This window comes from Scyliorhinus canicula, chromosome 9, assembly GCF_902713615.1.
Source record: "Scyliorhinus canicula chromosome 9, sScyCan1.1, whole genome shotgun sequence".
Taxonomy (NCBI): Eukaryota; Metazoa; Chordata; class Chondrichthyes; order Carcharhiniformes; family Scyliorhinidae; genus Scyliorhinus; species Scyliorhinus canicula.
In genome coordinates this window covers 184,183,118-184,199,408 of record NC_052154.1, presented here as the reverse complement: position 1 = coordinate 184,199,408, position 16,291 = coordinate 184,183,118, and the positions used below count along the sequence as shown (strand labels likewise).

General features: G+C 52.4%; 1 protein-coding gene across 1 annotated transcript in view; it reads right to left on the bottom strand.

Moving 5' to 3' along the window:
* bbox1 (butyrobetaine (gamma), 2-oxoglutarate dioxygenase (gamma-butyrobetaine hydroxylase) 1) overlaps positions 1 to 16,291 on the bottom strand; it is a 226,372-nt gene that overhangs the window by 34,265 nt on the left and 175,816 nt on the right. The window contains 1 exon segment of the mRNA XM_038808297.1: positions 7,726 to 7,831. Within this exon segment, the coding sequence (XP_038664225.1) occupies positions 7,726 to 7,831 (106 nt within the window).

Here is a 16,291-nt window from a genome sequence, read left to right as displayed (position 1 = left end):
TTCCTTATTGCAGCAGTTTGCCGCCAAGCTTCCTCCTCTTTACCAAGGAGAGTGAGACTGTCTGGGCCACAACATTTTCTGGCTGCTGTCACTGCCGCTCTGTAATAGACCAATTATTTTTTGGGGCAGTAGCTCGGTGTCTGGCTTGTATGGAAACTCATCAACATACTTAAAAGGCTCTAAACCAAACCACAGAGGAATAAGCAAGTAGAGTTTCCATTTGTCTGATACAAACACTCATCTGATGGAAGACAACCTATTTACCCAAGTCCATAAAAGAAAGGTGGAGGTTACGAACACCAGAGGCTGAGGTAACCCATGTACTTCAGGAGTTTAACCTAAGACTGCTAAAGTGGCCAAATTTACCCATTGGAGACTTGGCTTTCACAGCCATCTTGAGTTGAACAGCATGAATGCCAGTCCTCTGCCAGCAATACTCTTACAAATCTCATTAATGAACCTGGTTTGTTGATCAATCACCAACTTTCAGCTTTGATTGGTTCAGATTGCTATTGAGGATGGGCAGCACGGTGGCACAGTGGTTAGCACTGCAGCCTCACAGCTCCAGCGTCCCAAGTTTAATTCCGGCCTCGGGTGACTATCTGCCTGGAGTTTGCACGTTCTCCCCGTGTGTGCGTGGGTTTCCTCCGGGTGCTCCAGTTTCCTCCCACAATCCAAAGATGTGTAGGTTAGATGGATTGGCCATGCTAAATTGTCCCTTTGTGTCCAAATATGTGCAGGCTAGTGGGTAGTGCAGGGGAGATGACCTAGGTAGGGTGCTCTTTCAGAGAGTCGGTGCAGCCTTGATGGGCTGGTTTAGCACAGTGGGCTAAACAGCTGGCTTGTAATGCAGAACACGACCAGCAGCACGGGTTCAATTCCCGTATCGGCCTCCCCGAACAGGCGCTGAATTGTGGCGACTAGAGGCTTTTCACAGTAACTTCATTGAAACCTACTTGTGACAATAAGCGATTATTATTATTATTATTATTAATGGCCTCTTTCTGCACTGTAGGAATTCTATGGTTCTAACCCTCAGAGAAGGGTTACCCAGTCTAGCTCAAAGTGATCACTGTCACAGAAAAGATATCCAGAGCAACAACCCGATCACCGCAATAGCCCTTGGGAGGAACACCAAGAGATACCCAAACAATGGGCAGGGAAAACTGAACCACGAGAAAGAGACAGAAGGAACCCAGTCCTCCCCAGGATACAAACTCTGCCCTGGCCATGGATTCTTAACTCAAAATATATTTGAAAATCCTGAAATGGAGTAGCTGTAACGGAGGGGGGGCTGGTTTAGCACAGGGCTAAATTGCTGGCCTTGAAAGCATACCAAGGCAGGCCAGCAGCACGGTTCAATTCCCGTACCAGCCTCCCCGAACAGGCTCCGGAATGTGGCGACTAGGGGCTTTTCACAGTAACTTCATTTGAAGCCTAATTGTTTTTAAAAATAATTTTTATTCAAGTTTTTCAACAACAAATTTACTCCCCACAGTTAAAGTAGACACGAAAACAAGAACCCCCCCCCCCAAAACAGAATAATAAATAATAACAAACAACAATACAAGAAAGAAGAAAATAACAAGCCCACCGTCGCAAAAACAAACCCCCTTAACCAGCCCCGAACCCACCATCCACGTACACCTCCCCCCCCCCCCCCCCCCCCCCCCCCCCCGCCCCCAGGTTGCTGCTGAGACTGACCACCCTCTTCCCCTTCGCCAGGAAATCAAGAAAGGGCTGCCACCGCCGAAAGAACCCCTGTACCGACCCCCTCAGGGAAAACTTAACCTTCTCCAGCTTGATAAACCCAGCCATGTCGTTGATCCAGGCCTCCGAACTCGGGGGCCGCGTGTCCCTCCACTGTAACAGAATCCTGCGCCGGGCTACTAGAGACGCAAAGGCCAGAATGCCGGCCTCTCTCGCCTCCTGCACTCCCGGCTCCAAAGCTACCCCAAAAATCGCGAGCCCCCAGCCCGGCCTGACCCTAGACCCGACCACTTCAGACAAAGTCCCCGCCACCCCCTTCCAAAACCCCTCCAAGGCCGGACATGCCCAAAACATATGGGTGTGGTTCGCTGGGCCTCCCGAACACCCGCACCTGTCTTTCCCTCAAAAGAACCGGCTCATTCTGGCCCCTGTCATGTGTGCCCTATGCAGCACCTTAAGCTGAATTAAGCTGAGCCGTGCGCAAGAAGAGGACGAGTTCACCCTCTCCAGGGCGTCCGACCACGTTTATTCCTCAATCTCTTCCCCTAGCTCTTCCTCCCACTTCGCTTTGAGCTCCTCTACTGAGGCCTCCTCCTCCTCCTGCATCAACTGATAAATTGCCGAGATCTTCCCCTCACTGACCCACGTCCCCGAGAGCACCCTATCCTGCACCTCCCTAGGCGGCAGCAGCGGGAACTCTGCCACCTGCCACTTAACAAATGCCCTGATCTGCATATACCTGAAAGCGTTCCCAGGGGGGAGGTTCCGCTTCCCCTCCAGCTCCTCCAGAGTCACGAACTTCCCATCAAGGAAGACGTCCCCAATCTGTCTGATGCCTGCCCTGTGCCAACTCCCAAATCCACCATCCATTCTCCCCGGTGCAAAACGGTGATTGCCCTGTATCGGGGCCCTGACTGAGGCCTCCACTGTCCCCAGATTTTGAGGGACGCCACCACTACCGGACTCGTGGAGTACTTTGCCGGGGGGAGTGGAAGTGGGATCGTCAGCAAAGCCTCCAGACTCGTACCCACACAGGACGCCACCTCCAATCTCTTCCATGCGTCACCCTCCCCCTCCGTCACCCACCTGTGAATCATTGCCACATTCGCCGCCCAGTAATACCCACACAGGTTGGGCAACGCCAAACCTCCTACATAGAACATAGAACATAGAACGATACAGCGCAGTACAGGCCCTTCGGCCCTCGATGTTGCACCGACATGGAAAAAATCTAAAGGCCATCTAACCTACACTATGCCCTTATCATCCATATGCTTATCCAATAAATGTTTAAATGCCCTCAATGTTGGCGTGTTCACTACTGTTGCAGGTAGGGCATTCCACGGCCTCACCACTCTTTGCGTAAAAAACCCACCCCTGACCTCTGTCCTATATCTATTACCCCTCAATTTAAGGCTATGTCCCCTCGTGCTAGCCACCTCCATCCGCGGGAGAAGGCTCTCGCTGTCCACCCTATCTAACCCTCTGATCATTTTGTATGCCTCTATTAAGTCACCTCTTAACCTTCTTCTCTCTAACGAAAACAACCTCAAGTCCATCAGCCTTTCCTCATAAGATTTTCCCTCCATACCAGGCAACATCCTGGTAAATCTCCTCTGCACCCGTTCCAAAGCTTCCACGTCCTTCCTATAATGAGGCGACCAGAACTGTACGCAATACTCCAAATGCGGCCGTACTAGAGTTTTGTACAACTGCAACATGACCTCATGGCTCCGGAACTCAATCCCTCTACCAATAAAGGCCAACACACCATAGGCCTTCTTCACAACCCTATCAACCTGGGTGGCAACTTTCAGGGATCTATGTACATGGACACCGAGATCCCTCTGCTCATCCACACTACCAAGAATTTTACCATTAGCCAAATATTCCGCATTTCTGTTATTCTACCTCCCTTCTTCGCTCCAAGAATACCCTCCTTACTCTCGGGGCCTTCCGCGCCCACACGAACCCGAGAATAGACTTATTCACCCTTTTGAAAAAAGCCTTTGGGATCAATATGGGGAGGCATTGGAAAAGAAACAAAAACCTCGGGAGCACCGTCATCTTAATCGACTGGACCCTGCCCGCCAACGAGAGCGGCAGCGCATCCCACCTCCTGAACTCTTCCTCCATCTGCTCCACCAGCCTCGAAAAGTTAAGCCTGTGCATGGCCCCCCAGGTCCTAGCTATCTGGACCCCAAGATATCTAAAGCTCCTCTCAGCCCTCTTCAACGGGAGCTCACCTATCTCCCTCTCCTGAACCCCAGGTGCAGGACAAACAGCTCACTTTTCCCCACATTGAGCTTGTAACCCGAAAAGTCCCCAAACTCCTCAAGTATCTTCAACACCTCTGGCATCCACTCAGCCGGATCCGCGACGTACAACAGTAGATCATCTGCGTATAACGACAGCCGGTGTTCCCCCACCCGCACAATCCCCCTCCAACTCTTCGAATCCCTCAGCGCAATGGCTAGGGGCTCAATCGCTAACGCGAAGAGCAGGGGAGACAAGGGGCACCCCTGCCTCGTCCCCCTGGAAAGTCGAAAGTCCTCCAACCTCCTCCTGTTTGTCACCACACTCGACACCGGGGAGCTGTACAACAACCTCACCCAGCTGATGAATCCCTCACCAAACCAAAACCTCCTCAACACTTCCCACAGGAAACTCCACTCCACCCTATCAAAAGCTTTCTCCCCATCCATTGATGCTACTATTTCTGCCTCCCCAGCTGCCGGCGCCATCATCATAACATTAAGGAGCCGCCGTACGTTGGCATTCAGTTGCCTCCCCTTTACAAATCCCGTTTGGTCCTCATGGATAACCATCGGGACTACATCTTCCGCCCTTCTGGACAGTACCTTTGCCAACAACTTTACATCCACATTAAGGAGCGAAATCGGCCTGTAAGAACCACACTGAAGGGGGTCTTTGTCCCGCTTTAGGATCAAAGAAATAATTGCCCTGGACATCGTCGGGAGCAGAGCCCCCCCCCCCCCTCCCTTGCCTCATTCAGGGTCCTCACAAGCAGCGGGCCCAGCAGATCCGAAAAATTCTTGTAAAATTCCACCGAGAACCCGTCAGGTCCCGGCGCTTTCCCTGTCTGCATACTTTCCAGCGCCTCCATCAGTTCCTCCAGCTCGATTGGGGCCCACAGACCCTCCACCCGCTCATCCCCCACTCTTGGGAACTCCAGCCTATCCAGAAAGCGGTCCATCCCTCCTGCATCCCTAGGGGGCACTGCTTGGTACAGCCCCTCATAAAAGGATCTGAACACCCCATTGATGTCCTTGCCACCCCCTACCAAGTTCCCTCCTGCATCCGTGACTCCCCCTATCTCTCTCGCTGCCTCCCGTTTCCGGAGCTGGTGGGCCAGCATCCGACTTGCCTTCTCCCCATGCTCATACACCGCCACCTGCGCCCTCCTCCACTGCGCCTCCGCCATCCGGGTGCATTTGAAGCCTACTTGTGACAATAAGCGATTTTCATTTTTTTCAGGAGTAAAACTGTGCACGAATCACACTTCCTATAATTGACTCAGAATGATAACAGAATAAGGATAATTAACGGCACAACTTCACACTCCCCTACAGGAAAAAAGACAGCAATAAAAAGTCAACAACGTGATGAACAGGGAGTATAGATCAAGATTATCGAAGAAGCACAGGATAAATTGCAGGGTGAAGACGTGTTCCACGTCACACGAGAAGGCAAAGGATAAGGCAGGATCAATAAGTACTTTCCAAGAACTCTCAAGGATTCTATCAATCGAAGCATCAGACACTATCTCTTTCTCCACACTGTCTCTACGATGCGCAAACGACCCACAACCTCGGCCCCAGCCGGGGGGAATGATTGAACGTGCTGCCACTTTCAACCCCTCATGATGAGCAATGAGAACAAGACGAAATAGGACCTGTGATCGGTGGGCCCCTACCCATCCCAGGCAGGAAACATTGTGCTCCATCAAATGATGCACCCAGCCTTCAAATCAAGATTACCAAAGCATAGCCGCCAATTCGCAAATTCAATCGGGAATATATCTCCCATCTCTCGCCAGGGACCGGGCTCAGGAGGACATTCTGTCAGCCTTCATCTCCCCAACCCAACAGGATAACCGACACACCATGCAGCAAGATTTCGACAACACAAAGGTGACTCCTAACCAGCGGCAGAGTGCAAGAACCTTCTCATGCACCTTCCCTGTTCTTCTAAAGGTACCCCGCCATCCCTCGAAATGAGCTCTAATGACCTGCACTGTAGAGTGAAATTCTCAGTCAAAGTAACATCTTCGCCTGGGGCCATTATCTGATGCACACAATATTGCCAAGGCTCGAGCCCGCTCAGCAGTAACTGCGCCACCACCAACTTCCAGGGATTTGGCACAAACCATGTAGTCTAAGAAAAAACAAATTTGAAATGTGCATGAGGATGAAATGCCGGATTAAAATAAGAGCAGAACCAGAGCTCGCAGAAACGCAACCGCTCCCGGGTTCATCACATGACCCTCATTTTAGAATGTTTAAGTAATTTGTTTTGCAATTGATTTAAAAGTTTTTCAGCAATCAATATTTCACTCTTCTTTTTTCTCTTGCTTTCCTTCTCTTTCTCAACTACTTTTGATCTGCAATCTAATTAGAAATACTGAAGAAAGACTTTTGTGCCTCAAGATATTCCAAAGCAAACAAAGTATTTTGCTGTATAGTCACTGATGTAATGTTGGAAACATGGTAGCCAATTTGTGCATAGAAGGTTCCTCCCAACTGCAGTGTGATAATTATCTTTTAGTGATGTTGACTGAGACACAAATATTGGTTTAGATGTCGGCAATAACACCCCAGTGCTGTGGAGTTTTTTCCACAACATCTGAGAAATATGATGGGGCATCAATTTAAGATCTCATCGAAAAATGACAGTGCAGCGTTCCCTCAGTAGTACACTGGAGTGTCAGACTAGTTTTTATGCTTGCATCCATGGGATGGATGACTTCTGACTAGGGTGAATGTGTTTCAATTTCCCTGAGGATCAAGAAAATTGCCTAAATTTCTTTGACATTTCTCATCACTGAAAACAAAAATATAATAGAAGTTGGGCTGAGCTAAAATAGGTTAATAAGCAAAGAATGCTCCATAACTTATATAAAGTGGTCCAGCTTCCATATTGCCTGAAATGTAATACTTCCAAATATTTTGGCCTGCCTTCTTGGACCTTTGTCAGCTGCAGAGTTGAAATATTTACCTTTGCTCCTTCCTTCAAGTTTCCAAGATTTTAACAATTTTCTTCAATGTATCAGAGAGAGCTTAGTCAAATAAAATTTCTATCCAAATATGACCTTGGGTCCTCAAACGTGAAGGATAATGTTACATCGGTCTCCGAAACCATTAGAATCACTTAACCTCTGATCAACGTTGTACCTGTTTTAACGCACAACATTCTGTTCCTTTCCAGTGAAAATACCAGACTGTCCCTGCACTCCTGAAACAACTCTCTTCCTCTCTTGTCGAAGGGTGCTTAAAGCATAACAGAAATGCCCAGTGTCTCAGTGCATTTTCACAAAATGTTAGCTCAGATAGTTGGATGACTGGTTCACAATGCGGAATAATGCCAATCTTGGGGGTTCAATTCCCGGATCGGCTGAGGTTATTCATGAAGTCCTTCTCAACCTCACCCCTTACCTGAGATGTGGTGGCGTTCAGGTTAAATCATCACCAGTCAGCTCTCTCAAAGGGGAGAGGAGCCTCTGGGACTGAGGTGACATTTACATGTCACAAATACTCGATGGCCGCACCTTGGTTATTTTTTTCTTTCTAACAATTATGACCTTTGTGTGAGAATATATATGTTCTGCAAAACAGTCACGTTAGACAATGCATATGCAACAGTGGACAAATGTTAAATCGAACATGGACTTGAATCCAAACCACTCGATTTTTTTTGCTTTATGTTTTATTTTCTTGGTTTTTTTTGAAGAAAAAAGGAGTTTAATGGGTTTTAGGCAACAGCAAGTCATCTTACCCCAGGGGGATATTGCAGTGCTGAGTAGTCGGTATGCAGGCTCAGCTTCCCAGATGTGTAAGCTACATTGCTAGCATCAATCTTATCCTCCACTTGCCAAGTAAGCCTTTTAAAAAGAAGACAGGCAGATAAAATGAAGTTCGGCTGTAACATGTTCTTGCTAAACAAACTCTCTGAAATTTATTAGTGTAACTTAATTTGGACAAGAATAATATGACTAAACTTTGTTCCTTGCCTTTAGCAGTTTAATTGATTTCCATTGGTATTATGTAAACTATTACAGTGTTTTTAAAAATCTTGATACATTACTATACATCCATCTATAGCATATGAATTCATGATGACTTACTACTGGGCCCAGGTATTATTGAAAAGGAGACCACATCACTTAGGACTAGGTGACTATTTGTTTAATTAATAGTTTGCAATTTTTCAACACTGCTGTGAAGTTTATTGGCATGATCTAATGCCGGTGACGATGAAGGAGTGTTGGTAAACGTGTATGCCCCAAATTGGGATGACGTGGGGTTTATGAGGGGTTTGCTGGCAGCAATCCCGGATTTAGCCATGTACCAGTTGATCATGGGAGGAGATTTTAACTGTGTCCTGGAGCCGAGGGTGGATAGATCGAGCCCCAAGTCGATGGGTAGGGTACAAATGGCAAGGGAGCTGGAAGGGTTTATGGAGAGGATGGGTATGGTGGATCCATGGTGCTTTCAGAACCCAGGGGGAAGGGAGCACTCCATCTTTTCACACGTCTAGAAGGTGTATTCGAGGATTGATTACTTTGTAGTGAGTCGGGAGATTTTGGTTGGGGTGGAGTATGCGGGGATAGTTATCTTGGACCGTGCACCCCACTGGCTGGATATTCGGTTCAATACGGGACGAGAGCAGAGGCCGGGGTGGAGGTTTGACTTGGGGGTGTTGGCGGATGGAGGTTTTTGTGATAAAGTGTGGTTGGCGATTAGAATGGGGAGGTGTCGGCGGGCATTTTTTGAGAAGCACTGAAGGCAGTGGTCCGGGGAGAAATTATCTCATTTACGGTTCGTGCAAATAAGGACAGGAGGGCGGAACATGACCGTCTGGTGAGCGAGATGGTGGAGGTGGACAGGGAATATTCGAGGGTGCCCACCGAGGAGGGATTGGCGAGGAGGAAAAAGTTGCAGGGGCAATTTGACAGGCTGACAACGGGTGGGGCGGTTGGGCAGCTGGGTTGGGCAAGAGGGGTGCAATATGAGTATGGGGAGAAGGCGAGGCGCATGCTGCGCACCAGCTGCGGAGGCAGGCTGCGTCCAGGGAAATATTGAAGATCTGGACTGGTGCTGAGGATGTGGTGTCAGAGCCAGGGAAGATAAATGAGGCATTTAGAGAGTATTACCAGGGACTTTATGAGCCAGACCCAGGAAGAGAGGAGGGGGACATGGGGTGGTTTCTGGACGAGCTGGAATTTCCCCGGGTGGAAGAAGCAAAGAGGCAGGCGTTGGAGGAGCCCCTGGGGCTGAGGCAGGTGCTGGGTAGTATCACGGGGTATGAAGTCAGGGAAGGCCCCTGGGCCAGATGGGTATCCGGCAGAATTTTATAAGGAATTTGCGGCGGACCTGGCACCACATCTGTTGGGGGCGTTTAATGAAGCACTGGAGAAGGTTGAGTTGCCGGTGACGATGAAGCAGGCAGTAATCACACTAATCCCAAAAAAAGGAAAGGACCCATATCACTATTGAACACGGATGTGAAAGTATTGGCTAAGTTGTTGGTGGGGAGGATGGAGGATTGTGTCCCTGGGGTGGTTGCAGAAGATTAAACAGGCTTCGTGAAGGGCTAGACAGCTCGCGAATAATATAAGGTGGCTGTTGAATGTGGTGATGAATCTGTCGAGAACTCTGGTACCGGAGGTGGTGGTGTCCATGGACGCGGAGAAAGCATTTGATCGGGTGGAGTGGTGGTACTTGTTTGAAGTTTTGGGAAGTTTGGGTAGGGGCCGAGATTTGTGGCATGGGTGCGGTTGCTGTACATTGCACCAAGAGCGAGGGTGAGGACGGATGATATGAGCTCACAAAGCTTTGACTTACACAGGGGTACGAGGAAGGGATGCCCGCTGTCACCGCTGCTGTTTGCGCTGGCCATAGAGCCATTGGCAATGGCTCTCACAGGGTAGGCAGAGTGGCAGGGGATAATAAGGGGACAGAGTGAGCATCGGGTGTTGCTCTTTGCCGATGACCTCTTGCTGTATGTTTCGGATCCGTTGGAGAGTATGGGAAGGATTATCGGCCTGTTGGGGAGGTTTGGAGGGTTCTCGGGGTGCAAGCTGAATGTCATGAAAAGCGAGGTATGCCCGGTGAATGAGCTGGCACAGCGGGCTAATTTAGGGGGGATGCCATTTACTGTAGCGAGGGATAGGTTTAGGTACTTGGGGATTCAAGTAGCGAGGGAATGGACAGGGCTCCATAAGTCGAACGTAACGAAGCTGGTGGAGGAGGCCAGAGAGGATCTGAAGAGGTGGGATACACTGCATTTAACGTTGGCAGGGAGGGTCCAAGTGGTGAAAATGAATATTCTGCCGAGGTTCTTGTTTATCTTTCAGGCTCTCCAGATCTTTATACCAAAAGCCTTTTTTCAGAAAGTGGACACAATCATCTCTGACTTTGTATGGGCGGGGAAGGTGCTGAGGGTGGGGAGGACCCTGCTACAGAGGCAGAGGCAGCAGGGGGAGTTGGCATTGCAAAACGTGCTTCGTTATTATTGGGTGGCGGATGTGGACAAGGTGCGGCGGTAGTGGGAAGGAGAAGGGGCAGTGTGGGTTAGGATGGAGGAGGAATCTTGTAAGGGGTCTAGTTTGAGGGCTATGGTGACGGCAGCATTGCCAATTGCTCCGAGTAAGTATTCAGGGAGCCCAGTGGTGCAGTCCACGGTGGAGATATGGGGCGGGATTCTCCGTTGCCCGTCGTAACGCGGGTTTCCGGCGAGAAAAATCGGTGTTAATCACTCCGGCGTCGGGGGCCTTCTTGAAGGCCCTATTCTCCGTTCGCGGAGGGGCTAGCAGCTGACTGACAGCGATACGCCGTCGAGTTCACCAGCTGCGGAAGGTTGGGAGACCCGGGCGTATTTTGGAGGAGGGAGAGGAGGAGGAAGAGAACAGACCCGGCATTTGGGGGGGGGTGGGTGTTCCGCATTATAGGGGGGGGGGGGGTGTTCCGGCATTGGGGGGGGGGGGTGTTGTGTTCCGGCATTTGGGGTGTGGGGGGTGTTCCGGCATTTGGGGGGGGGGTGGTTCCGGCATTTGGGGGGGGGGGTTGTTCCGGCAGTGGGGGGGGGAGGGGGTGTTCCGGCATTTGGGGGTGGGGGTGGTTCCGGCATTGGGGGGGGGGGGGGTGTGTTTCCGGCATTAGGTAGGGGGTTCGGATTTGGGTGGGGGGGTTGTTCCGGCATTTGGGGGGGGGGTGTTCCGGCATTTGGGGGGGGTGTTCCGGCATTTGGGGGGGGGGGGTTTGGGGGCAGCGGGGGGCAGAGAGGGGGGGGCGACGGATGCCCGGGGCCAACGCACCGTCGCCCCCCCCCTCGTACGCCGCTGCCCCCTACCCCAACCCCCCCCTCACCACCCCTACCTCCCTCCCCACCACCCCTACCTCCCTCCCCCCCCCCCCTACCTCCCTCCCCACCACCCCTACCTCCCTCCCCACCACCCCTACCTCCCTCCCCACCAACCCTACCTCCTTCCCCACCAACCCCTACCTCCCTCCCCACCAACCCCTACCTCCCTCCCCACCAACCCCTACCTCCCTCCCCACCAACCCTACCTCCCTCCCCACCAACCCCCCTCCAACGCCGCCCCCCATCTCTCGCAACGCCGCAACCCCCCCCCCCCCAACGCCGGGTCTCCCCCCCCCCTCAACGCCGGGTCCCCCCCCCCTCAACGCCGGTACCCACACCCCGTCCCCCTTCCTCTGAAGGCCGGTACCCACACCCCCCCCCTCTCTCCTCCTCCCCCCTCTCTCCTCCTCCCCCCTCTCCTCCTCCCCTCTCCTCCTCCCCCCCTCTCCTCCTCCCCCCCTTCCTTCCTCCTCCCCCCCTTCCTTCCTCCTCCCCCCCCTTCCTTCCTCCTCCCCCCCTTCCTTCCTCCTCCCCCCCTTCCTTCCTCCCCCCCTTCCTTCCTCCCCCCCCTTCCTTCCTCCCCCCCTTCCTTCCTCCCCCCCTTCCTTCCTCCCCCCCCTTCCTTCCTCCCCCCTTCCTTCCTCCCCCCCCTTCCTTCCTCCCCCCCTTCCTTCCTCCCTCCCCCCCTTCCTTCCTCCCTCCCCCCCTTCCTTCCTCCCTCCCCCCCTTCCTCCCCCCCCCTTCCTTCCTCCCTCCCCCCCCTTCCTTCCTCCCCCCCTTCCTTCCTCCCCCCCTTCCTTCCTCTCCCCCCCTTCCTTCCTCCGTTAGTGGGGGGGGGGGGGTGCGGCGTTGGAGGGGGGTAGGGGTGGTGAAGGGGGTAGGGGTGATGTGGGGGGGTTGGGGTAGGGGCAGCGGCGTGCAGAGAGGGGGGCGACTGATGCCCGGGGCCAACGCACCGTCGCACCCCCTCTGCACGCAGCTGCCCCTACCCCAACCCCCTCCCCTCACCACCCCTACCCCCTTCACCACCCCTACCCCACTCCAACGCCGCACCCCCCCCACCCCCCACTAACGCCGCACACCCCCCCCCACTAACGGAGGAAGGAAGGGGGGAGGAAGGAAGGGGGGGGGACGGAGGAAGGAAGGGGGGGGACGGAGGAAGAAAGGGGGGGAGGAAGGAAGGGGGGGGAACGGCGGAAGGAAGGGGGGGAGGAGGAAGGAAGGGGGGAGGAGGAAGGAGGGGGGGAGGAGGAAGGAAGGGGGGGAGGAGGAAGGAAGGGGGGGGAGGAGGAGAGAGGGGGGGGTGTGGGTACCGGCCTTCAGAGGGAGGGGGACGGGGTGTGGGTACCGGCGTTGAGGGGGGGGGGGACCCGGCGTTGAGGGGGGGGGGACCCGCCGTTGAGGGGGGGGGGACCCGGCGTTGAGGGGGGGGGACCCGGCGTTAAGGGGGGGGGGGGTTGCGGCGTTGCGAGAGATGGGGGGCGGCGTGGGAGGGGGGTTGGGGAGGGGGGTAGGGGTGGTGGGGAGGGGGGTAGGGGTGGTGGGGAGGGGGGGAGGGGTGGTGGGGAGGGTGGTAGGGGTGGTGAGGGGGGGGGGTTGGGGTAGGGGTCAGTGGCGTACAGAGGGGGGGGGCGACGGTGCGTTGGCCCAGGGCATCCGTAGCCCCCCCTCTCTGCACGCCGCTGCCCCCAAACCCCCCCCCCCCGATGCCGCAACCCCCCGGATGGCCGCAACCCCCCGATGGCCGCAACCCACCCCCCCGATGGCCGCAACCCCCCGATGGCCGCAACCCACCCCCCCCCCCCGATGGCCGCAACCCACCCCCCCGATGGCCGCAACCCCCCGATGGCCGCAACCCACCCCCCCCGATGGCCGCAACCCCCCGATGGCCGCAACCCACCCCCCCCCGATGGCCGCAACCCCCCGATGGCCGCAACCCACCCCCCCGATGGCCGCAACCCCCCGATGGCCGCAATCCACCCCCCCCCATGCCGCAACCCACCCCCCCGATGCCGCAACCCACCCCCCCCCGATGCCGCAACCCACCCCCCCCATGCCGCAACCCACCCCCCCCCGATGCCGCAACCCACCCCCCCCCGATGCCGCAACCCACCCACCCCCCCATGCCGCAACCCACCCCCCGACACTGAACGGCGTCAACCATCATCAATGGTTGACGCTGTTTTAAAGCAACTGTGATTTTCGCCGACGTGACCCGTGGCCATGTCGGCGGGACTTCGGCCCATCCGGGCCGGAGATTTGTGGACTTTCAGAGGCTGCCGGCGGGATTTGCACAACGCCGGTTTTTGGCCGGTGGGAGATTTAAAAACCCTGCGGGAGCGGAAATAACGCCGCTGCCCGCCGATTCTCCGACCCTGCGTGGGGTCGGAGAATCCCGCCCTTGGAATCAGCTGAGGAGGCATTTTAGGGTGGAAGAGATGTCGCTGCTAACGCTGCTGTGCGAGAATCATGGGTTTGAGCCTGAGGGATGGATAGTGTATACAGGAGGTGGAGGGAAATGGGGCTGGTCAAGGTGAGGGATTTGTATTTGGAGGGTTCGCCAATCTGGAGGAGTTAAGGGAGAGGGTAGAGCTGCCGAGGGGTAGTGAGTTCAGGTATCTACAGGTTAGGACTTTGCACAAAAGGTCTGGAATGGGTTCACTAGATTGCCGGGATACAACCTGCTGGAGCGACTGCTGCTTTCGGATGTGGAAGGGGAAGGAAGAATTGGGGATATATATAAGTGGCTGGGGGAGCAGGGAGGCAAGCGGGTGGTGAAGATCAAGGAGAAATGGGAAGTGGAGTTGGGAATGGAGATCAATTGGGGAGTATGGAGTGAGGCACTGCGAAGGGTAAACGGAGCCTCCTCTTGTGCAAGGATGAGCCTGATACAGTTTATGGTGGTGCACAGGGTGCACATGACTCGGGCGAGAATGAGTGGGTTCTTTCAGGGGGTAGCAGATGAGTGTGAAAGGTGTGGGTGGGGGCCAGCGAATCATGCGCACATGTTTTGGGGTTGTGAAAAATTGGGCGGGGGTTTTGCGGTCTTAGCCAGGATAGTGGAGGAGGGAGTGGACCTTTGGTGGCGATATTTGGGGTTTCAGAGAAGCCGGAGCTCATGGAGAGGAGGAAGGCCGATGTCTTGGCCTTCGCCTCTCTGATTGCATGGCGACGAATTTTGCTGGAGTGGCAGCCGGCATCGCCACCGGGGGTAGCAGCATGGCTGGGTGACCTGCCTGTATGATTTCCTGCGGTTAGAGAAGATAAAGTATGAGTTAAGGGGCTCAGCAGGGGAGTTTGAGAAAAGGTGGGGGATGTTTGTGACCGTGTTTGAGGAGCTGTTCTTCGCAGGGGGGGTGGGTGATGGGGAGGGGAGGGGGTGAAAAATGAGAAAAACCTGTACAAACTGTATAGTTGATTGTTGGGTAGAATGTTTCCCGGGGTGTTTATTTGCTGTAACCTACTTTGTTACAAGTTTGAATAAAATGCGTTTAACAAAATAAAATAAAAAATATTGGACCAGAACTTATAACTGCACTCTTGCTATTTATGCATAAATTAGACAGCAACTTCACATGAATGCAGATGTGCTGTTAAACATGAAAATCTGAATATTTCTGTCATGGATGGATGAAGAGGATATCTCACTGATTGGCTCTCCGGTCAACTGTGCTGAACAGCATGAAATTCCATGATGGTAGAAATGGATTAAAATCATCAAAGAATCTTAGAAGTTGTCCATTTCAGTCAAAACACCTTTGTTAATGGAATTATAAGTCTTAATTACTTCCAATCGCCATTTTGGCACTGAAAATTAACTTTCACAAGTGCGGAGCCCTCAGAACTTCAGACTTTAATTCATGTTGGGAGATGCAAAATGTTAAAATTACTTTTCTTTTTCACATTTTCTTTGGTTTTTTCCATTAATTTTCTTTGGCTTTTTCTCTCGTAATCCAATCTCTCCCTCTCTTTATTTTGCTTTCTCTATTTGTCTTGACATTGTCATCACCATTGTAACACATCCTGGTTTTGAATGAACTGTTCATTAGCAATTGTTTAAATTTGTTTTGCTTAAGGAGACCCAAAGTTGCCTGCACCATTCCATTCACTAGGTCCCAGATGCCATGTAGAAGATGCCATGCGTTTGAATCTAAAACTTGTGGAAATTTCCCCCAGAGGGGAATATAAAGGCGGGTGGGAGGGGGTTGCGGGGGAGCAGTTGATCGTACAGGAAGGGTGGGGGGTGGGGAGTAGGCTACTTCCCTGTCTCTTTCTGATTAAGCCAGGAGATCTGGTCAGTGTGGATGTCACCAGTGTTTGTGGCAGAAGTCAGTCACTCATTAAATTCCTCCCTTCCAGTGTAAAAAGGTTGTAAATGAGCAAGATTATTAAACAGCAAATGCTATTCGTTCAGCAGCCACTATAACAAGAACAATAACTTGAAATTATACTTATACAGTAAAATAAAGCTAAGGGCTACGGTTAGTTCTGTCCCATTATTTAACCTTCCATAGCCTTGTGTTTTCATGCTGGTCTGTATTTACCTTTTCCAGAAATGTGTGGTAATTCAAGGAAATTTGAAGTATTTAGGAGAAGTACCACCTACTTTCACATTTTTTTCTGACCTTCTCTCTTTCCAGTTGCTAATCTATATGTTTTCAACTATGCTCAGCAGAGGGCACCACACAACTATAACTGTAAGATGAAAAGCAACAGAGTTTAATGTCAGGGCTACAACTTCTAACTGTGTATAGTGAGTAATCCGCCAACATTTAATCACAAAATAAATAATTTATAAATTGATTCTGTATAACATTATATTTCATTGCCTATGCTGAATCAACTAAACTGGGCCAGTGCAAGCTGAATTATTACCAGAAAACAGACATTTTCCAAATATATACATTTTCATTGGGTTCCTCCAATGCGATTGCCACCATTTATAGTTCATTGGCTTGAGGGTTTTTTGGTGCATTAG